This window comes from Anas acuta, chromosome 3 (genome assembly GCF_963932015.1).
Source record: "Anas acuta chromosome 3, bAnaAcu1.1, whole genome shotgun sequence".
Lineage (NCBI taxonomy): Eukaryota > Metazoa > Chordata > Aves > Anseriformes > Anatidae > Anas > Anas acuta.
This window is the reverse complement of record NC_088981.1, coordinates 50,487,667-50,511,088: the sequence shown is the minus strand read 5'-3', so window position 1 is coordinate 50,511,088 and position 23,422 is coordinate 50,487,667. Positions and strand designations below refer to the sequence as shown.

The following is a 23,422-nucleotide window of genomic DNA, read 5'->3' as shown; positions in this document are numbered from 1 at the left end:
GTCTTCCAGATGAGCAGATTACCTGCAAATATTGGGTTGGGATTTTCGGAATTTGGATGATTTAACAGAAAACAAATGTGGGTGTGCAGCAGGTGCAATGCTTTTGGTTAGTTCCACAGACAGGATGAAAAATAAATGCAAAATATAAATTGAGGTGGCTAAACGGGAGTGAGAATTAGGAGGAAGGGGAAAAAAAAAAAAGATATTTTTCCATAATAGTTGCATATAGGATGTATTTCAGAATGTTCTGCGGTCTGCTACCTAACTACAATAAAAGCAGCAGGACCACAACATAACATGCAAATGGATCAGCAGTCCCTGGGCAAAGCATTTTGGATGTTTGGCAGACTGCAAGTAGACAAGAGCAGGCCTCTCAAAAACATTGGGAACCTCATCTTGGCAAGAGAAGCTGACTATGATCAGCATTTCCAAAACGTGTCACAAGGAGAAGATGCAGTCCAACCATATCTGATGCTGTGGAAGACCTGAGTTCAAAAGAAAGGTTACTTTCTCTTTAAACCATGATTTCTTCTGTGGTTTTTAAATTCATGCTTAAAACCTACAAGTGCTTTTATGTCATCTCAAGCACTTTTTAGAATAACTTTGCTTTAGTGCTTTTAATTAAATGAAAGAGTGATCCCTTTCCATTGTATGGTGAAAGTGGTAACACCTCCGGTTAACTTACAGTTTTGCAGAGCCAGGTTTTTGAACCATGTCCCCAAAATCTTAGTAGAGTGACACTGGGCTTGCCAGCAGCAAACTCCCTCACATCCTGTCCCGATGGTTAGCCAGACAGAACAAAACCCGCTGAGCCTGTGACCTGACAACCATTACTTGGAGCTTTCCTTCTCACAGCCTGTTTCAAACACCACTAATTGGCAAGCCACAATAATTCTGGATTTATATTGAGACCCCTGCCCTTCACCAGGAGATACAGTTGGTGACTGGCTGCGTGGCAAATGAAGTGCTTCAGCTGATGGCAGTGATGGCAAGGGCACTCCTGAGCCTATGAGATGGATGAAAATCGGCATCTTACAGGAACTGGAAAAATATATTTCCATTGGATTTGGTTGTCCTACATGAACTAGCCATGACGCTTTAATCATCCCATCCCACATCCCAGTTTTCAAGGTCAGAGCATAGCACTAAACACCTTCCCACCACTGTTACACGTTTTACCCTGACATGCTGGTTATTCTGAATTTCTTTATCAAAGCGCAGAACTGGAATTGAGGTAAGCAAAATGCCTGTGATCAGGAGAATGGCTCCAGCACTGTTACTGAAGCATTAGCATCCCTCATAGAGCTTGTTTCTTTTTACCTCTGCCATGTGACATAGCTCGGCCCTATAATCCAGTACGGAGGACTGATACTGATGTGAGGAGACTATAGGCGAGTGAGGATGAAATGCTACTGTTCTGGGAGAGAGGCAGAGGAAAACCAGACACTCCAGAAAAAGAGCAAACTGAGCTGCTCTCTCACTTCTATGTTTAAGAAATATTTCAACCAGTTATCAAAGTATTAAGGAGAAACACTTCCAAAGCTGCCACGGACACAAGCTCACCTGAAATAACCCAACTGTAAAGGTAGCTTCCCTGCATGGCAACATGCTCAGCGTGCGTGTTCAGGCAGCCACAGAGGTAGCAAAACCCTTGGTTTATGACCAGATCATGGCCTAAAGGTTCAACGGGGTAATCACTTCCACTTGCACACCTGCAGTCACAAGCTAATGACTTCTGTACAAATCATTTATACAAGACAGCAAAATGAAGAAGTTCATAGCTTGTAACTGTGAAATAAATTATATGGGCAAAGATTAGCATAGCTCATACATTTCTAAAATGCAACTTGGTTGTGTGCGCCCGTATCTTCAGCAGTTGGACAGCCAAAGACTTACTTTGGGGGCTTTTTTTTAAAAAGAAGGAAATACAAATATGACTTCTCAGACTGGAACACATTTTATATTAATTACTCTCTCCCAACAGCAATGCTGAGTATGGAAGAAAGAGCTAGCAATGGCTGGAACAGTGTCAGCAGAGACTAAATATGCCGCCAAAGCAAGAATCACAGCTGCCCTGTGGAGCAGACAGAAGTTACTGATATTTTAAAAACAGGGAAACAAACATTTTGGGGTGTACCTCAGTACACGAGTAAGGCACAATTCACTTTGTAAGCAAGTGTAGTCAAATTGGTGGTACACTGACTCCCTCGAGCTCATGTAAGCGTGCCTGTGGCAGAGCCTGAGGACATACATGTAAGCCAGACACACTGATCATATGCTCTACCAAGTAGATCATTCTGTCTTTCTCCCTCAGAAAAATGTGATCCCTAAGTTACTTCAGAAAATCTCCAGTTGATTTTTCCTTTTCATCAGGCTAATATGAATGTCCTGATTACCATCAGCAACAAGAGAAGGCACAATAAAGTTTACTTGTTCTAACCTGCAGCTATACTTAGGCACCTCCCTATACTTAGGCACCTATTATTTTGTCTGGCCTTTTTAGTCTTATGGGTAAAGACTATGAACTTGTATTAAAAAAAAAAAAAAAAAAAAAAAAAAAGAAACATGCAACCCTCTTTGGCTGAAACTGATAGTTCAATGACCAAAATACGATTTGAATTCTGATGGCAAAAAAGAGGAAAAAAAAAAAAGGCTATATAAAGAATGTGAAGAAAACAGTTAATACAGAGAATATATATTTTCGAGAAAGACACTCATCATAGTTAGCCATTTAAAAAAAATCCCCCATTGGAAATGAAATTAGTATTTATTTTTTCCTTTTTCTCTAAAGAAAAACCATACCTCTTTAAACTCATAGGTAACAATTCCACAAATGATTTTGAAAAGCTAGGTTTCTATTGTGTTAAAAGCAGCTGCTTGGACAAAATACATCAATTCAATCAGCTGACATGTCTCCCTTTTCGGAAGAAGTTGTAACAACTAACTGAGGATCAGACTTGCATCTCGCTGTTAGCACAGCATTCACATTCCGCTTTCTCATGGAACACGACAGTGAGCATGCCTGTTGCTGTCTCCCCCCTGCTTTAATCGATATGTTTCCTGTTTAATGAGAAACATACAACCCCGCAGTCAGAATAGGAAAATCACTTCCATCTTAGTTTTCAGAAACTGCTGAATTAAAGTCAGAACAAAAATAGTCCCCCCAGCCCCGCTCACATGGTTTACTCACCATCACTTTATTCCAAAACTCGGTTTCACGTGAAAAACGGTCCATTACAATGAAATTACTGCTTCCTCATCAAAAGTATCGCTCCAACCATTTAAATGACTGAACGAAGAAAAGAAAACATCGTGCTCCACACAGCACTCTACAGACACACTGTTGTTTTTGCTGATGCAATGAGGCTTCTAAGCAAACGAGTTTGCAAGCAAGCTGGGTAGTGGCATTTTCCTTATGATTCAAGGGCTAAGTATGCCTCAGCTAACTGAATGCTTGCACAATGTACAGTGAAGGAACTCGAGAGATCATACATGTCTCTGACATACTCATTTGTGAAACTTCAACTCCTATTACCATCTATAACTCCGCCACACCTCAAAAATGACGTGCCAGATATGAACTTTTACTGGGTGCTATGTGCAGCCAAAAGAAAGATAGCTCCAAGCCAGAGGCTCGCATTTATGTGTCTCTGAAGTCAAAGTCCCTAAGGTGTATGAAGTTTCGTATGGAGCACAAGTGTGGGTTCCTGCTTGCTGTGTGTATAAGTATCATCACGTTCATCCTAAGCTGCGTGCTAAAAATATCCACACTGCCACGGTGCATTACTGGATTAACGCACGGAAAGGACTGGGATAGGAAGAAGCTACAAAAAATTACTTAACATTTTAATGTAATGATTTTTAAAAAACTCCAACAAAAGCACAGAAGAAATTACAGTGCATTTTTGAGAAACGGGGATAACAAGACCCAGGGACCACCTAAATGCTGCGATTTCTTTTCCATATAAATGCAGATCCCGTTTGTGCCCTGAGGCGAGAGACTGAAGAGCTTGGGAACAACTCTGCAGTAAATTAAAACGGGGGGGGGCTGGAACCCCCTAATGACTGTCTGCTAATTAGGAGACCGCAGCCTAACACCTGCCGTTTGCTTCACCTGCCTATCCCCACGCCTTCTGGCGAACCTGCCTTCACAGGTGAACCTCGTGGAGGTTCAAAACCCAATCCCTGGCTAAAAACCGGCAGGCGGCCGGGAGTGGAGCCGCCAGGAGGCGGCGGAGGGCCGCTGGCCCCATGGGGCCGCCAGCACGGAGCCACCGGGCCCGGCCCCAGCCGGGGAGCGGAGCCCCCGCGGCCGCCGCCACAGCCGGGGCCAGAGCCGGGGCCGGGCCGGCGGCGCAGCGCCCCCGTGCGGCCGGGCCGAGGGGAGCGGGGGGGCCGAGGAGGGCAGGGCCGCCACGGCTGCCTCAGGGAGGGTAGCGCAGGGCTGCGAACGGCCCCGTGAGGCGCCGGTCGGTTTTTCTGCAGCAAGGGTGGAAAATAAAAGCGGTGGTCCCGTGGCGGATTGCCTGACAGCCCCAACGTGGGATCTTGTTGGTCGGCGCTTGGTCGCGGTTACTTGTTCTGCTTGCGCAAACAAAGTGGCCTAAAACAGGATGCCCACCATCCTGTATCTGTCCAGAAGTAAATAGCTAGAGAGGATGTTGTTCAGCAATAAATCTATTCTTAGGGCTTTTCAGGCTCTTTGATTCACAAAAGCCAGCAGACTGTTCCTTATCAGCGTGTATGTTTTTCCTGCTCGGCTCCGTGAACCCTGCAAGTTGGCAAACGAATACAGTCCTCCTGGCATTGGGTGAAACACAGACCTCTTTGTCCCATTAAAAAGGATCCTGAACCCTCTGGGCTTTCTAGTCACAACCAGGATGTCTCCACTGCCCTCTCTGTTGTTTTGGACACCGTACGTTGAGGCCAGCGGGTGGAAATATGTCCTGAGCTGGGCTCCGCTGCAAGCTCAGGAATTTTTGTAGACCCCAATTACTTTACCCCAATAACATTACTTCATTTCTCTTAGTCGTTCTTACCTTGCGAGCCATTTGAATGTGTCACGAAATTTCATTTTGACTGAAAATTACCTGGTCTTACACCAGTTCTTTCAAAGGCTAGAGAAAAATTTCAATAGTTAGAAAACCTGTGGAGAAAAGCTAGTGAAAATGGGAAAGCGGCTGAGTTCTTGGTTTTGGATTAATAACTTGGAGGGGAGGGTGAAAAAGAAGAGCCAGGGGTGAGTGATGGCAGCTTGTGGATTACTGGATGCTATAAGTGGGAACTTGGGATAGAGACAGCAAGAAAAACCACAGAGGTGAAATGGCACGCAGTAGAAACCATCTTTAAAAGTCTATTTTTTTTTTTTTTCTCTCCCTTGATTCTCATGATGCACAGCATAAAATCTTCCATCAGGATCATAATAAACATCTATCAAAGATCTCTCTGCTGCCTTAACAGAAGGCCAAATAATTCAGAGACCAGTTGAAGTTCAATTACATTTTTTTCTGCAGTAAGCCAGAAAAAGGTGAAAAGTAAATCACCTTTATGTACCCATCCTGAAGTTCTTTTATATTGATCCCCTCAGAAAACAAGGTCTGAATGTTTTCGCATGTCCATCATCTAGCTCCGAGCTTTTGTCTGTACCAGGTGGAAGGCCCCCCACTTTACATTTTAATTTCGATACCTATGTAAATAGCTACATGTTAAAATCATGCACCTGTAAATAATTTCTTACAAATATTAATCCTTAGCCCAACAACACATCTTCTTTGATTTGTGAGACAGATTTGGTTTGGTTCCTATAAAGACTGCAAGCATCTTGTGATTTCAAGGGCCTGTTTTTAAGCAGACCTCAGCGCTACTGTTAAATACCCACGTGCCATCTATTCTCCTACCTTGGGTGACCAGGACAGCCACCGTGACACCGCCACGCCAAATACAACACGCACGTGTTTCTCTGCCCCAGAATTTAAAGCACTTACTTCTTCAGCATCTTTATTTCAATCTTACAAGACAGAGAAAGATTTCCCTTCTGTTTTACTGGGTGAGGTGTGGCTTTTGCAATGTGAAATAAGGTTGCAGATCAACTTTTATTGACTGATGAAGTCCTGAGCTGGCACAGGAGTCCATCAGCCTGGAGGTTAGGATCTAAGTAAAATTCTCCTAACTGCTGACACAAGTCTATGCATTGGCTAATATGACAGTTAATCATTTTGTACTTTGCTAATAGCAAACCTAATGAATGAAATTATGTGCTCCTGGAAGGCAAGCAGCTAGCTTACAGCAGAGACCTATGCCCCCTGCAGCTCTTTGGAAAAACCCTGATCACTGACAAAACTATTTTTAATTGCTTCAGCAACGTTAACAAACTTGAGAGCACCACTGTTGAAAATACCTTGTCTCCTGTTCCCACACCACTGCCGCCTCTGACATTGCTCACTCCAGTTATGATCAAGTATGGTTTTTAAACTGTTTACAACTAGTGTGTCAAGTATTTCTAGCTTCAGTCAAGATGAATACTGATTAAAAAAATACAAGTGCTATTGCACATAGCAAATCCTTCCCAACCATGCTCACTTCCTGGGCCTCCAGTGGCTCCAAACACTGGTTTAGTAACACTGGCATTAAAAACAGCAGAATGAGGGCTTTGCATAGGTGTGAGGCCTGCCAGCAGTATGCTTCCTTCTTGCTACTGCCTGTTTTATGACAGCCGATAACACCTCCTGATTCAGGGCTTAACAAAGTTATTCCAGGATGTGGAGCGGCAGTTTGATCTTCTTTGTCTTCATGGGCTTCAGCAGTTCAAGAGCGCTGCGTGCCAGGAGCCAGACTCAAATTAACACCATCAGAAAGTTGGCCTGCTCCCTCTCCCACTTCATGCATGGATGAGTGCGGTCAGGTCAGCGCCTTATCTGCAGCATTGCAGGATGTATCTCACTATGTGATGCAGACAAGAACATGAGGCACATTCTGACACCCGCTTCACTTGGACTTGTGTGAAATGCTACTTTACAGAGCAGGTTACAGATTCCGAAATTATATAAAAAAGCTGACCCTGTCCAACGTATTCTTTAGGGACCTATAACATAAATACAGAATACTGCACCATAAGACATGAAAGCACAGCTGAAAGATTCATGACCTGTGATAGTAATTTAATAATCAAGCCCTTATAACATAACATCTAACACCAGCTGACACTGGAGCTCACGGTACCTCCCCAATCAGTGCTAAATAATGCATCCATAACAATTGCCTCTCACTTGATTATGCTAATGTGGTTGATGCTAGATGCAATTCAAAGATTATTGAAGTCAATGAATGTTCTTCATTAATGCCAATGGAATTTGGATCAGACTCATCAAGTTAAAATATGAGAAAGGAGCTAGAAGTGTAGCAGAGGCATAAGCAGCCATGGCGGTTCTAGCCCTTGGATATTAAAAATTATCGTATGCTCACCACTGTAAAATCGTATGTCCACCACTGTAAAATATCACTGAAAACAGTCGGTTTGGATCAGTTGTGACAAAGGTAAAGTGATCAAACACAACCCTGCTACAATTCCCCACTGCTATCTGTGCAAATGATCTCCTTTTGGCAAGCCAAAATACTCTGGGTGAATTTTCTTCATGAAAACCTACAGTTCTGAATTCTAAATAAACTCCCTAATACTGGAGTCAGTTTTATTACTGTGAATTATTAAATGAAGTGGTAACATTTTGAACGACAAAGTCTCAGGTGTGAGAGGAATTCTTTTTCCTGTTTATTACAAAGCAGTACATGAGAATACAATAGAAAGGAATTGATAAATAAAGAGGAAATGAGGCAGCAAGGTCCCTGTTCATCTCAGACAGTCATTCCAAATGCAAACAATATCGAGATTAGTAAATCTGGACACAGGTGTGCTAAGAGAAACTTAATCATCATCAATCATCCTTGATTTTTATGCTACCAAGACTTTTAAGGATCTGGTCAAAATTTGGCTTGGAAAATGTTCATTACACCTTTACTGCATTTCCTTCAGTCCTCTTTTTGTTTATTGATAACAGAGTAAGAGCATGGAGTTTTTAGATGGGCAGGGATACTAAGTGAGGATGGTAAAGGTCACAGCAACTTTGGGAATTCAAAGCAGAGGTCAGAGTCTTCACCCTCTGGGAACCCTCACACAGGTCTTCAGTACCTGTGAGTGCCAAAACTTTTTCACGTTCCTGGATACTTGTTCAAAATTGATATGGCAGCAGGAAGCAGGGAAATGCTTCTTTTAATTTTGCAACTATTTATGTTTGTGATTGTTTCTTATTCCTCCTCCTTGCAGGAACAATGCTACTTCTTGAAATTGGTGTGCTGCAGGAAGAGTTCCAATTGCTCTTTTTGTCTGTATAGATCCTGTAGCAGAAAACCTTGGAAGGAATGAAAATTTGCAGTAACAGGTGTTCTTTCACTGCCAAGGTGAAGCTGGGACACCAAAATCAACTCCTCTGGGAGGTGTGAAAAACATTAAGAACTATTTCAAGCAGAAGGCACCAAAAGCACTCCAGTAGATCAGTGGACTTTGGGGCTAGGAGTTAAGGGTAGCAGCAGATGGTGTTTCTCTCCATCTGCAGCCAGTCTAACTCAAGATGTTTATCTGTGTACACGCACACTGTGGACACTAACATTTGTGTGGAATTACAGAATGCACAGTAAAATCTTCACTGTTCTAAAAAATGCATTTTAGCTCCTTCCCAAGGAAGTGGATCAGTATTTCTTCCTTAGCAGATCTTACAAGTTTGGCCAGAATGAGAACAGCAATTTTAACCTTACTTGAAAACCAAACCAAACAAACAAAAACTCCTCTTGGAAGCACCTGATTACCTCCAGCTGCCTAATTTTCATCTGACCTAGGTTTTGTATACTTTGGTTGTTGACTATGCTTTACATCACAGACAATATACACAGAGCACTGTCCCTGGTAGGGGAAGAAAACCCCATTATGTAGGTGCTGCTGCCTCTGGAGGAGTGATGCCAGCAGTCTCCGTAACTGGCAAAATGTATGTGAAAGGTGGGTCTGTGCTTACATGAATTCCTGATACAGCACATATACCTTATAGAGAAGTTGCCTGTGCTAAAAGTGAGGATACACAACCAGTGAAGATCTTTGTTCAGTCAAAAAAGACAGAAGGAAAAAGGAAAAAGTCATCTTCTGCTGACCTTTCCAGTGGATCTGTAAATTGCATCATTCCTGTTGTAGGCTTCCTACACATCTTGCTTACCCATTAATAGGAGGCTGCAACCACTTATTAGAATTGTTATCCTGAATCCTGGAAGCCAAAGTAATTTTCTGTCAACCAGAGATCTTGACTGGAAACAAAAAGGAGGTTGATTTGTTCTTTTCTAAAGTTCCCACATAAACATCAGGTTTTATTGCTCTTCCCCTCTCCCCTTTAGACCTTGAAACAGAAATTTTTAAGCTTCAGTTCCTTGTGCAGCTATGGCACAATCCCAACGTGCAACTTAACGTAGCAATCCAGCAGCATGAGAAAACCAACGCAAGCCAGGTAGCAGCACAGACTGATATGATTACCTGTCAAAAATGAGCCAGAATTATATAAACTTTATAAATAACCTGCAAGATACATATCAAAGTACTTGACAATACGGTGTGAAGGCTAAGTCAAGGTTTCATAGTTGATGGGAAGAAAATGTCCAAGGCTCAAAGCCATCATGCTTCTGAACCATCAGGTCTGATTCTTAGCAAAAGCAGTGGTTGATCCCCATCCCTCCCCCAGGCATCGGGCTTTGATAGGGCAGTATTTATCAGTATGGACGGACAGGTTTGTCTCATTCCTCATTCATCAATACATGCTATCCACTGATGCTTTGAAAACAAAAAATGACCAACCTCCTTCCCCCCCCCCCAGAACAATATGGCCAATTCAGTAACATAATTTTCATAACTGAGGATATTTGGTAGCTTTATTTTTCAAGTTTCAGCTCCTGGAATCACATTGTTTAGGAGAAGCTCAGATTTCATGAAGAATATCATGTTTTAAATGCTCAAGGTCATGGGGATGGGATCAAGCATCAAGGGAATCCTCTAGCATTTTGTTTATATCCACAGGTCACTATTGTAAAGCACAATGTCAAGAATGTCATAAACAACCACAAATTTCCTCTCCCTTCCAATGTGCTCAGTTCCATTGATTTCAGTGAGGTGGTGTGGCACAGCAGGGGAGCTCACACACAATGCATCAACTTTTCTGTGCTATAAGCAGACTACTGGTGTTGCAATGGGTAATACCAGAGTACAGCCCAAGCAACCTTATGCTAGCAATTTTTGATATGAGGTGGCTGCAAATGGCAAATAAATCTGTATTTTCAAGCCTAGACCTCAGAAAAAGCCAAAGGCATCATCTCATTTCAATGAATAGATAGCAGGTAACTGGATGGAACAGTTTGAAAGGCTAAATTATTTAAAGCACATTGTCACCTTTATCAGAAGGATTTCATTTTGGGGAGAAATTGCAAGTACAGTTAAGATTACCAGGCCAGGACAGAGTCTCAGCTCCTTCCTCTACATCACATGTAAGTTGTGATCTTGTACGCAAGCAAAGCATACTCTCTCCCTTCTTCTTTGGTCTGCTGAAGTGAGCTTGTCCTACATTTGTCTTCTTTTGGGGTTTTTGGAGGGGAGGAAGAGGGAGTTTTTCAGCATGGACCTCTCCAGCAGACACAGGGTACACCCACTCAGAGGTTTACTCCTGAAACACCAAAGCACATGACACTGCCATTTCCTCCGAGTCACCGTGGGGCATCCCTGATGCCCTGGGAGCCCCCAGCACCCCTGCTCTCACCCCACAGAGCATCCCACGGCCCCACAGCGCCCGGGAGCCGTGCGGGACCCACCCGCGGCCAGGCTGCCCGGGGCGATGCTGTGCAGGCGGCGCCCCACGCACCGCGGGCTTCCCCTCCGGGACCATCCGTCGCTAAAACCCCGATGCCAGCCCCAAGCTCAGCTCGTGGGGGACATTCAGTAGGGTTTTTCCCGTTCCTTTCATTTTAAAAGGACCCGCTAGGTGGCAGCCCCGCCTGCCGACGCGCAGCCCCCGCGGCAGCCCCCGCTGAGCGATCCCTTCCCCGAAGGATGCCTTGGGAGAAAAATCGCTGCAAAACTTGCAAAGACGATTACGCTGCCGGTGAAATTGCACATAGACAAAGCACTAAATACACCGTGCACTTTCCCCCTGAATAGCTACAAGAGCAAAAGCACCTCAGGTTTTGCACACACTCGAGTAGAGCCTATTGGATTGAAAGCCCAGGCTGAATTTGCCACCCCGCGTTGCTTTCTCACAAAACAAAATACGAAAAAAAACCACCAACAAAGACCTGCTCAGGTATCTGAAAGGCCACAGCACTGGTCTGCTTTGCATGTTGAAAGAAACAAGAAGAACGAGCTATTTCTGCTTGAAAAGTTCTCCGGGGAGCAGGAATAAAAGTGCTACTTAACCAGAGGAAACCCACGAGGGTGAATTTCAGCTGAGCAATGCCTGCGGAGCTGCTCGCTGAGCCCAGGCTGCAAAGGGAAGGGAACGGAGCTGGCAGCTCCAGCCCACTGAGTGCATCTCTCCTTGCCCTGTCCCATCTTCTGGCCCAGGACCAGACCGGACAGCCAGCCCCATCCATCCCGTGTCCAAAAGCTGCGGCTTGCCTCTCCAATCTGCTAATGCTGACCAGGTGGTGTGACCACAGATAAGGTATTAGCCGATCCTGTCATTTTTACGCCAGGTAATTTGTATGCCTGCAGCTCCACGAGTAAACACCAATCCTGAAACACAGAAGGTACGTTTAACATCAGCGTGCACTGACGTTTGTGAGGCTCTCTCCCTATTTCCAGGGTGTACAAAACACTGCAGAGGCTTCTGAGCCTGTTTGAGGCCAGCGAAACGACTGTGAGATTACACAGTAGAAATCAATTGCCATCTAACTTTCAGCGTTGCATTTGGATGCCTTTTTTGCAGTTCTTTATGACACAGATTTGAGGCTATATAAAGACATTTGATTACCCTCATTGTATATCCTTGAGCTAAACTCACAATCTGAATTGTCCCATTTGAAATGAATTAAAGAAAAGATTGAATAGTAAGATTCAAACAGCTGCTTTTAACAACCGTATAATAGAGTTCCCACATAAGATATGTGCTTTCCCCCAGACAGAGACTGGTGTAAGACAAGTAAGAGCAAATTATGCAAGCTGGGGAACAAACAAAATATTCAGCAGTTCAGGAACACCATTCAAAAGCCACTAACCAAATCAGTAACTCTGGTTCAGATGGGGCCAAGCATGGGAAGCTGAACTTGGATGATGAAGAAAAAAAAGAGTAAACTAGATTTAGCTCAGTTTGTCTGGCTTGCTTTTTTCTTTTTGCCCTCTTTTCATTATCCGGCATTAACATCTGGAGCTGCCATTTTTTTCTGAACCTGTTGTTAGCAAACATTGAGAGTAACAGCGGAGCCTGTCCCATAATGAACAACTGTGCTACCTTGTCCACTCAAAAGTCAATTTTTGTAGAATGCCTTTGTCTGAATGAGGTTTGCCTTTCTGCAGCCTCGTTTTCACAAGACAATACAAATGACCTGAGAAGCATCAGGAGCCTTCCTGCTTTAAAACCAATTATTTGTTCAGGTTGTAATAATCACAAGTCACAAGGGTTTTCAATAGGATTTACGCCTCTTCAGAAAGATGCTTTTTAGTGCATTAGGATGCAAGGACACCTGCTTGGGGCAGTAAAGGCTCTGGAAGGTGGCTCAGTAAGGGAAGAGGAGGGAGGGCAAGGTGGATTTGCTGCAGGAGGGCAGTCTGATGGGAACAGCTTTCCAGTCCCCATCTCCTGGGAGCTGCAAGGCAGCCGAGATGCTGACCCGACCTCTCCTCCAGCACCACCTCTGCAGCTCATCTCCTCCGACGCTGTTATCACACCTCGCTCCTCTTCCCTGCCTCTCAGATGTGCTGCTCCTCGATGTCACAAGGCACAAAGGCAGCTGCAGAGGGGCTGTCATACCCAAGGCCACGCAGAATGTCTGCAGTGAAGCAAGGACCTGAAGGCAGGTCACTCACACTCCCAGCCCCTCACCCAATGCTGTCTCCCACCTTTTCCTCAGACAGGAATCCAGCTGCAGCCACAGCCAGGATGGGGAAATAGGGGGCTGGTGAGAAACTGTGTTAAGGATCAAGCATCAGAAGACTGATTGAGCATTAACAGTTAAACTCAGCTTTTTGTCGAATTGACATGCAAGAGAAAGCTGCGATAGGTTTTCACAGGCAGCTGGAGCTTATACTTAGGGAAATGATTGGATTTATGACTTCAGACATGTATTTTCAGGGCAGTGATGGGAACACGTGTCCTGCCTATGGCCCTGGTGCAGCTTGGCATTTCTTTCACTCTGAGCAGCGCTGTCCTGAGCATCTCAGATGGCAGCCCCCCGGCATGCAGCAGCTGGCAAATGGCCTCACCGTGCTTGTATGGCAGCACATTTCCGTGGTTACACTGGCACAAACCCCCTGCCCGGGCACTCCTCCGGAAAGCAGAGTGACCGTACGAGGAGCTGTACCTGTGTAAGTAGAGCAATTTAATTACACTGGCAAATTTTCCCTGCAGACAAGCACACAGACAGCTAATTCTGACTGCCTTACCCCAGATGTCTCTGCATCTTTGCAAAGTCTGCGAGTGCGTACTGTGCCTTCACCCCCACCAGGAACAACCTGCAACTCGGGACTTTCTGGTTCCTAAGATTTTGGTTCAGAATATCCACATTTCCCATGCTCTGACTTCTACAATAAATCTTCTATATCTCTCAGAATACTGATATTAAGAAATAAAAGAATAGATAAAAGATAAATCAAGAAATACTCTCCCCCCAAAATGCAGCATCACATCATTTGAGAAATAAACATCATTTTATTTTCACTATTGTCATTATGAAAGGCTTAATTTTATTACCTACCAAAGCTTTTTTGGTTCTGCTTGGATAATTTCAGGAAGCCAATATAGGAAACTAAACAAACTGACTGAAAAGAAAGAGAAACCACACAGCACAAAAAGGAGTGTGCACACAGTGTTTTAACGCCACGTTTGATGCAAGACACCCCTGACTTCTTTTATTCCAGTCTGGCACTGGGCCAAAGCAAACTCAACTGCGGCAGCACATGTGAAGCTGTGCCACACTCTTAGTACAAGGTCTCAGCCAGGTGACCTCCCAACACTTCCACTTGGTCCTGCTGTTTGGGAAGCCAGAGTCCCCAGACCATGACCTGGATTTTGGCACCTCCCAAGTCGGCGGCTTTCAAGCAGTCCTAAGTCTGCCCCAAGATTTCAGCTTCCAAAACTGGACTCCCCAGATGTATCAAAGAACACATTTGATCTCAACCCATCCGATTAGATCCCATCTAATCCCACATAAACATATGGAAAATACACTCACTAGTATAGTTGCAGCTTGTCATCAACCAACTCTAAATAGCCAGTGGAGGCTGAGTGAAGGGAAAGCATTAAGTTTTACATACAATACCTAAACTGAAATTCAAAATATGAACTTTTGATCATCAATATCTGCAAAACTTGAAATACTTCTACAAAATAACAGAGGTATTTCATTTCTGGATGAGAAAAGTTGTCATTCCTGTATGGCCTGAGGGTCTGAACAAGTAAAGTGCAGAGATCAGAGTTTGCTGTCACTGATCCAGCAGGTTTGAAATGATGGATTTTGTGGTATGAAAACATAAATGAATATTTGCTTTGTCTGGAAACTAGCTAGGGTTTGGTGACAGTATGGTTTAAGGAATTATGAGACTCTTTTTTCCCGTTTCTGTGTTTCTTCACAGGTGAAGAAAAGCCTGCCACCACTCAGCCCTACAAGTACATTTAGAAAACACAGGTAACACGTGTGAACAGGGCTAAACTTAAGGAAATGGCAACACTGACTGCACACACTGAGAAAATTACAGGGACCTTACATGGAATTACCAAAAGCTGCAGAAGTACTCAGAGTGTGGGCCAAACAGTGATTTATACTGCAGTAACCCTACTCGTTTCAAAGCATCATTCCAGTTCCAAAAAAAAGTCTATTTTAAGGCTTTTACACTTCTTCCCATCATTATAACTTTCATGCATCTTCCATATAACAGCAACAATTTCAGAGAAAAAGTCTTGAAGTTCTCAACTTTGACATTTCTTCTTAGAATAAAAAACTATTTTGGCAAGAGTAAAAGGAATAAAGACTTATGGATATAAGGCAATGCCAAGTAAATATCATCTTCTTAAGATGGAAAGTCATTTTTCATGGCCTACAATGGTCAAACACTAGAGATTCACCTAGTATTTGCCTTCCCGGGGCCAGATGTTCTCCACTTTGTCACAGAGGTTCACTGATGAATACGATTTCCAAGAAGATGACATTATGGAGAAATGCAAACTAATCATTGCTTTCAAAGACCCTCCTGCTGGTTTTGGATTGAAACTGAAGGACATTGCAGCAACACGAACAGAAAATTCATGTGCTTACAGGGCCAACGCAGCAGGCAAGGGGAGCAGAAGGGCTGCCACTACAACCTCTCGGATGTCCCTTTGAGTCAGGGAAGGGGTTGCCAAAAAGGAGTAAATAAGCTTAAAACTTGCCAGCTGTTGCTGCTGCCACTAGGCTCTCCACACAAAAATGGGCAACAGCTCCTCGTTAGCAGGTTTAGCAAGGGGTGACTAAAGCAGCTGGAAGGAGCCCAGCACGAGAGCAGTCCAACTGGGACTCAGAGGGCTCCAGGAAGCAGCCGCAGAGCCTGCCAGCTGGGAGCTGTACATCATTTTCACACACAGCTACAAAATCTATAAATTAGGATTGTTGAGCCTGGAGTTAACGTGCATGACTCGCAAATCTTTATTAGGAGGAGGGAGTGACATCTCCAAGAGAGCTCGAAGCTTTAACAAGAAAAGAAAAAAAAAAAAAGATATTTAAGTTTTGTGGAGAATCAGAAATAAGCTCATGCTTCTCAGTGCTCAGCTAAGCAGGGACTGTGAGACCAAACAGGTAGGCAAAGGTAACAGCTTGGGTTAGTTCTTCACCTTTTTGTCCAGTGTCACTTCATTTTTTGCCCCCCAGCCCTAATTCCTGTACAGATTTTAATCTATTAGAAGCAGAGAAGATAGCTGTCATTGTGTCATTGGGAGCATGCCTTAGGAATGTACATGGGATTGTTTGTTGGATTTGTGTTAATTTATGAGTTTATTATTTACAGTTGAGAAGAAGTTTCTTTTTCTTCTTAATTTCTCCTAATATAAACACAGAGAACTAAAGAGAAAAGTTTGACCCTATCTTGCCTTTGTTTCGGAGTTATCGTGCGCTCTTTGTAATTAAACCACTTAGATGTTTCAGCATGCACTTGTTAGCCTACTGAATTTATTTTAGATCAGAAGAGCTCACAAATGTATAAACCTATTTATTGGAGGTGTTTCAGTGAAAAATTCACAGAATTCACAAAAATTCAACAGAAGTTAAAGCAGAATTTCAATCCCTTTTCAATGATGTCAGAAGTCTTTCCAGTAGGTAAATATGGGAAGGGAAATCCCGACTCCTCTATTTCCCCATCAAAGTCAGGTGGAGTTTTAGTATCATTCAGCTTTGACAGTACTTTGACACCATCTGGTCATGATTTTATTCACAGAAGCAATTGTACAGCAGAGTTGTAGTCCAACTGTTTTTCGTATTCTTCATTAACTGTACATTAGATGTAGTAATGTCTCTACTAGACATTAACTGTCTCAGAGATGACACAGGCATTAAATTAGTGTTTGAAACGGAAGAATTATTTGTAGACCTTTAATTTTCCCTTTTCATGGTTCTTCTACCACTGCATTTCATACTTCAATGTCTTTTTTTAATTAAGAGAGTCTATTTTAATGGGAGTCTAGTGCTTTTAGATAGCTGGCCCTGGTCTAGACTGTTGTAAAGCAACATGGGCTCTAAAGCAACCTTTGCTGCAGTGGAGCAGATGCACAACAGCCAGGATATCTGAGCCGCACCATACTGCAGGGCTGTGTCCATCTTCTGCAGTTGTGCATCTTTATACCTCGGAAACTCCCAATATAACTTAAATAGGTGCATCAGCAATATATGTATATTTTCTTCTCCATAATTTCTTTGCCTCACAAAGACTGACTGGTTGGAAGATTTACTGTCAGGAAGAAAGACAAATATAAGCAGTGAATTCCAGCTTCTGGTTTATAACTAAATTCCCTTTGCTCAAACATTCTCAGATATGCCAACAGATATTCTCTAGACAGCATGTGTCTCTGCTCTCTCCAGTAATGCTTTTAACCTTGTCTGCCCTACCAAAAACTGCCATTAACTTGGTACCATTCAGTTTGTTAAAAGAGCATATATATCAGCTTTAGAAACTCTTACTTAATTCGCTGTAAAAGAGCAATGACTTCTCTATTAAGGAAAGAAATTCATTTTACTGAGATAAAACTAAAGGCTCGGTAATTAGGATAGTTTTAGAAACCATTTAAGTTTTCAGTGTTCGCAGCAGCAGAGTTGCCGTATTTCTTGGCCCAGACCACAGGAACAGCACAGTTTTTGACAACGTTGGAGCTAACTTCTTGTTCAAGAGATTTCTTGGTGCATGTCATATCTGATGAGGTATTATCTAACCTCTACCAGCAGTCCTTCAAGACACTTTCAGTAACATTGCTCACATGCAAAATATATCTACAGAACAGAAGATAAAGCTGCCACCCTAATAAAAGGACTTGGGCTGCCCTTGTTTGCAGCAACCTCTGCGAGCACCCTGAATGCCCGCAGCTTCCCTACAGCGTGCGTACCCTTTTAGCACCACCAGTGGCAGCACTCCGACGTAGCCTGGCATTAGCTCTCAAGCCCTGCTGGGAGCACATCATAGAAACATTAAGGTTGGAAATGACCTCCAAGATCATCTGGTCCAACCATCACCCTGCCACCAATGTCACCCACTAAACTATGTCCCTAAGCACTGCAAGCTCTCTCTGCTCAAGGCAAACCTTGCTCAAATACAGAGTAACATAAGCAATTAAATGGTCTGGGTAAACATAGGAAGATCTACAAAAGATATAAAATGTGTATTTTTTTTTCATCCCAGCTTAACTCTTTTGCAGCCTAGGAACCAAAGGGAACTGACTTACTGTATCCAATATCTGAGCTAGCATTAATAACAGTATAAAAAATTAAAGAAAGGCCCAACAAGAACCTTTGATCCAAACCTTCCCGGCTTCATCGCTTTGAAAGTTCAAATAAAACGGGACAAGGAACTTTCCTTGATTTGGAGTTTTTGCAGAACCAAAGCCCGACTAACAAGGTTTTACACACACAAAAGCTCCCTTGGGCCATCTTTAAGTGCTCTGATTTATTACAGCTTTGTAGCTAATAATTACTTTCAGAGGGGAAGAGAAAAAAGGTAGTTCCAGTTTCTAAATTGTTGCTTCATGATGTGGAAGGATAGTAATAGCCAATACGACTCACTGAGGTGTGCTGCTTTAATAAATTGCAAAGTTTGGATCTATAAAGGAACAGCTTTAGCCCTGAGCAAAGCCCTCAGACCCCAGGGAGCCACCGGACCAGCAGCAGCACGGCGCGCCTCAGCGGGGATGAATGCTGGTGGGCAGGGGTGGCAGCATGTGGAACAGGGAACAAAACCGACAGGTGCCTAAAGATCCGCTCGATTTACTTCCAATAATTCCTGAAAACACAGTTCATGTTGTAAACATGTAAAAACTGCACCCGGATCATTTTCTCAAATAAAACCTTGAGAAACACGATTTGATAGTCAACATCTAGACATAGTAAAAACACAGGTGGGGAAATTGCAGTGCTGTTAAATGAATTTGACCTTCCTTCCCCACTTAAAAATAAATCATGTTCCTGAATAACAGCTATTGAGTTAGGAAGGTTTTGTACTTGGTCATCAATGCATCATGAAAGAGAATGGCATGCTATGAGCTCCTTGCAAACACTGTTTTGCTTTGGGCAATCATATTCATTTTCCTGTATTATGTGAGTTACGATTATGCAATCAGAACTATTAACAGCATCCTATGTATGGTAGCTTGATTGCAGCTACTCCACCAGTACAGAGCCAGGAACAAATACAGCCGCTATTTTTTCTGGTATATATAACTTGCTGAATAACTGAATGTAATGCTTTGTAAAACCCAGTGAGGAGGCTGTTGAAGAGTGGTGCCCGACTAATGGATTTATTGGAAAGCAAATGCAAAAATACAGTCACCACTGGGAGAAGCAGCCTGTTGTTTGGTGCTTACACATCTAAGTAGTTTTAAATTGCATGAACTTTATATGAGTCCATTTAACTTTTTTTTCAAGTCATAAGGACATTTATAGTCTTGATTTACTGTTTTTCAAAATGCATTTTATTTCTGTATGAAAAGACTTCAAAAGGTTTATATCTTTATGCTTTCTGTAATGACTTATAAGGTAACCTTTCCACTATTCACTAGAAGAGCATTACCGAGAATATTCCCAAATCACTGTAGATATATGGGCTTGTATATACACATTAGGACATTTCTGAACTGCCTAACAGGACTTATTGCAACATTTCCCCAAAATTAGTGAAATAAATCTAGTTACCACTAAAATAAATATTTTCTTCCAGACAACGGAAAGCAATCACCTAATTACTCTAGGACAATAACTGTTTTGAAATAACACTTTTTACCTGTTCCCCTATTCCTTGCTAAGCTGTTTATATTGTACCAGAAAGAGGTTGTAACATTTTTCAGAAACAGAAATACTCACAGGTCCTATCTCAAAATGCTTATAATTGTCATTAATTTGCATATAAATAAAACTTTAAACATTAGACAAAAAAAGCAAGTCAGCATTCCCTCCCATAGAAAAACAGCAAGAAAGAAGTCCAACCAGAACAAAGTAGATAAAAAGAAAAGGTGATGAGAAAGGAATATATATAATCACAGAGAAAACATGGCATCATTTTATCTTTTGCCCTTCCTTCTGACTGTGGCTATGTACATTTACATTTTTTGTCATACATATAGAAAGCAACTAATTCTAGGACATGCCATAGTACGCTACAAATAAATTTCTAACACTTTGCTACGGACCAACTGCTTGCAGACGGTATTCCTAAAGGAATTGCATCACTCCAAGCAGAAGATAGAAATGGGGTATGCTTCCACGATCAATGGCTGGTAGCTAATCAAGCCTGCGTGCTGAATATCAAGTATTTTATAATCGCAAATTGCATGCGATCCAAAGAGTAAAAAATAAAATCAAAAACAAAACAGTTCAGCAATTCTGAAGAATGGCTAAATTTTCAGAAATTACAATATGTTTGAGGACATTTGGTGAGCAGACACAGAGGCTAAATTCATCAAGTAAATTATTCACTCAGCATTAGCATTACAGCTGTGTTTTGCCTCCCAAGACTTTTGCCTTTATTTGCAATTGTGTTGATTATGCATATGCAAAATATTTTATCTATTCTATCTATTCTGTTTCCCTCTAAACGATGCGCTAATCTGTAATGACAAGCATGGCGCTGCACATGGAAAACTCATCGTCAGAGAAGCAAATGCACTTGGTTCATATCTAGCAACTTCCAAAAATATGACTGTAGAATGAAACCAATATAAATCTTCTCTAGCAATATAAATGTGCCGTGTTATACAAGAATGATGCTCTGGTTTTAGGAAATGGTTGTGGTATGTCAGTTGAATTCATCACTGATTATTCTGAAAGCATGACTGCTGCAACAAACCGGCACTTCAATTTTAATTTGTGAGCCTTGTGCAGGGTGACAGACATTTGCATAAGAGTGACAGTATCTTTAATCCCCCTGTACCCTTGACTTGCATCTTGGTTTCTTTAAATGCATTTTTAAATCAGCAAAGCTTCAGCCAATTAGGAATTATAATACTTCTTGGGAAAGAGAAAACGTTTTCAATCCCCATACAATTTCCCTGAAATAAATTATTTGCATACAGCACAGCCAGTGCCAGTAACTGTATTAAAATGCCACTGTTAATTAAATTGTATCCTTTAAAGCCTGACAGTTTTGAATAGAAAAGAAGGGGAAAGTGTTAAACATATATATAATTTCAAGCAGTATTCTAAACACACAAATATTTGCTGAATATTTCCTCACAAAAAACACATAGTGATAGTTATTTTCCTACTCTCTCATACAAAGGGCAAGATGACAAAAGCAGCTGTCTGATTAGGGGCACTGTTGTCCTGAATCAATTACATCCCTGCAGTCGACAGCTCCACTTATGCACCTGTTTTTAAATAGAAAGCTTCTGTAGCTCCCCTTGTACAAGAGAGATGGGGGGGAGAAAGCATGAGTGAAAGAAACAATAATTCTTCTGAAGGTCATCCAGGGCATCCTGCATCCCTCACTCTCCACGCTCGCTGATTGCCTCTGAAGAGAAAATCCGCCCAAATCTTCTGCTACGATCAAAAAGGGGGACGAGAGATCTCTGCTGAACACGTGCCACTTTCACTTGCTTTTGAACAAACATAATCATTGCATTTAACTGACTGACTTCACGACAAACCTCTTTCCCAGAGCTTTTCAAGCTGAAGATTGGCAGAGCTGAGGAGGCTGAGATCCAGCTGCCCATCCAGATTGCAGCACGCCTCCAGGTATCCATCGCCCCATCCCTGCCTCACTCCCCTCTTCTCTTACCCTCCTAGCCAGGGCTTCTGCTTCAAACACTGCTCACAGCAGAGCTACATGGGCACTCAGCTGCCTCTTTGCACTGCACGTTGGCAGGCACTTTCTATTTACCTTCAAGCCTTTGGTGGCACGTCCTGAAGAACGGCTGCAGACTGAGAGCCCACAATATGGTTATTTTGATGATCTCAAATCCTGAAGAAGGGACTTTCTCAAATTTATCCTGTCCTATAACTTCTGAAAGACACCTTTCTATAAAAAATTCACTACCCCTTACCACCTGAAATGAAAAGGAGGCTGTTTATGCGCTCTTTTACTATATTCATAAAGGTTTTCCTGTAATACAAAATATTTCTCCAGAGTATCTTCATTTACCACCTCTCACCTGTCTAAGCACACTTTTTCTCTTTAGTAATAAGTCTCTGTCTTTGCATCATACATATCAATTTCTTAACAAGATGAAGAAATTTTTGTTTTTCCATTTTGTTTTCACATGAAAATAATGTCTCCGAAGACATGTTCATATTCAAAGACCAGTCTTAGGTGCTTTGTAATAAATACGGACCATGAAAAGCCGGGCTGAAAAATTCTTAAAGATCATTTTCAGAGTGTTTGATTTTTCAGGCCTTAGATACCAAATTATTAAGCAGATACAATCATGTTAGTTAGGTCCAAAGAGAAATATATATATATATTTAATTACTGCAGCACTGTACAATTAAAAACCATACAGAGCACCAGGAAGTTTCTGGAGTACACTGATGGTAACTTCCTGACACAGGTGATCAAGGAGCCGACAAGGGGAGACACACTGCTGAACCTCACTCTTATGAACAAGGTAGAAATAGTTGGGGATATGGCGGCTGGGGCCAACCTCAGCTCCTGTGTCCATGAGATGGTGGGTCTCAGAATCCTCAGAAGGGAACATGGAAGAAAGCGGGCTTACAACCCTGGACATCGGGAGGGCAGGCCTGGGCCAGTTCAAGGACTTGTTTGGAAGGACGCTGTGGGAAACAGCTCAGTAGAGAAATGTGGATCCAGAACACACAGATTTTCAACAGTCTCCTCCTCTGAGCTCAAGAATGGTCCATCCTGATGTGCAGGAGGTCAAGCATGGTGGTGGGAAGTCTGCATGGATCAACAAAGAGCTCCTGACACAACTCAAGCATAGAAAGGAAGCAAACAAGAGGTGATCCTGTTGCTGAACAGGGCAGTGGACCTGGTGATAAAGAACACAAAAAGACTGAGGTACTTCATCTCAGTCTTTAATGGTAAGGCTTGTCTTTAGCATTCTCAAGCCTCCAGGACCAGTGGGGAAGAAAACACTTAAATGATTGGACATACAGAGGTGCCTTGAACTAGTCCCTTGAATCTGGTTTCCCACAGTTTCCATGGGAATTAAAGTCACATAACGCAGGATTTGCCCTAGGCAGCTATAGCCATTTAAATACTAGACAATGCTGTTTAGGCTCCCATGTTACAGCAAAAGTAGAAAGACACACCTCCAGAATTTAACTGACCCATATGACACCTGTCCTACAAAGAAAAATATCTCTGTCTGGTGGCTCTGTCTCTCCACTGATGGTTTGGAGATTCTAGGATACTCTGACTAGATGCTTATGATGACTAAAGTTAAGGTTGGGAAAATATCAATAGTCTGTTTATGTTGATGATAGATAGATAGCCAGATTATTTTGATTATCCTAC

At 42.5% G+C, this 23,422-nt stretch overlaps 1 protein-coding gene across 5 annotated transcripts in view; it reads right to left on the bottom strand.

Moving 5' to 3' along the window:
• Window positions 1-23,422, bottom strand: part of LOC137854064 (SAM and SH3 domain-containing protein 1-like) — a 545,195-nt gene that overhangs the window by 186,063 nt on the left and 335,710 nt on the right. The window contains exon 1 of one of the 5 annotated variants that reach the window (XM_068677045.1): window positions 3,191-3,364. The exons of the other annotated variants lie outside the window; for them this stretch is intronic. Within the exon in view, the coding sequence (XP_068533146.1) occupies window positions 3,191-3,235 (45 nt within the window). The 5' untranslated portion in view covers window positions 3,236-3,364. Of the gene's footprint in view, window positions 1-3,190; window positions 3,365-23,422 lie in introns of those variants that run through there. 5 annotated transcript variants of the gene reach the window in all.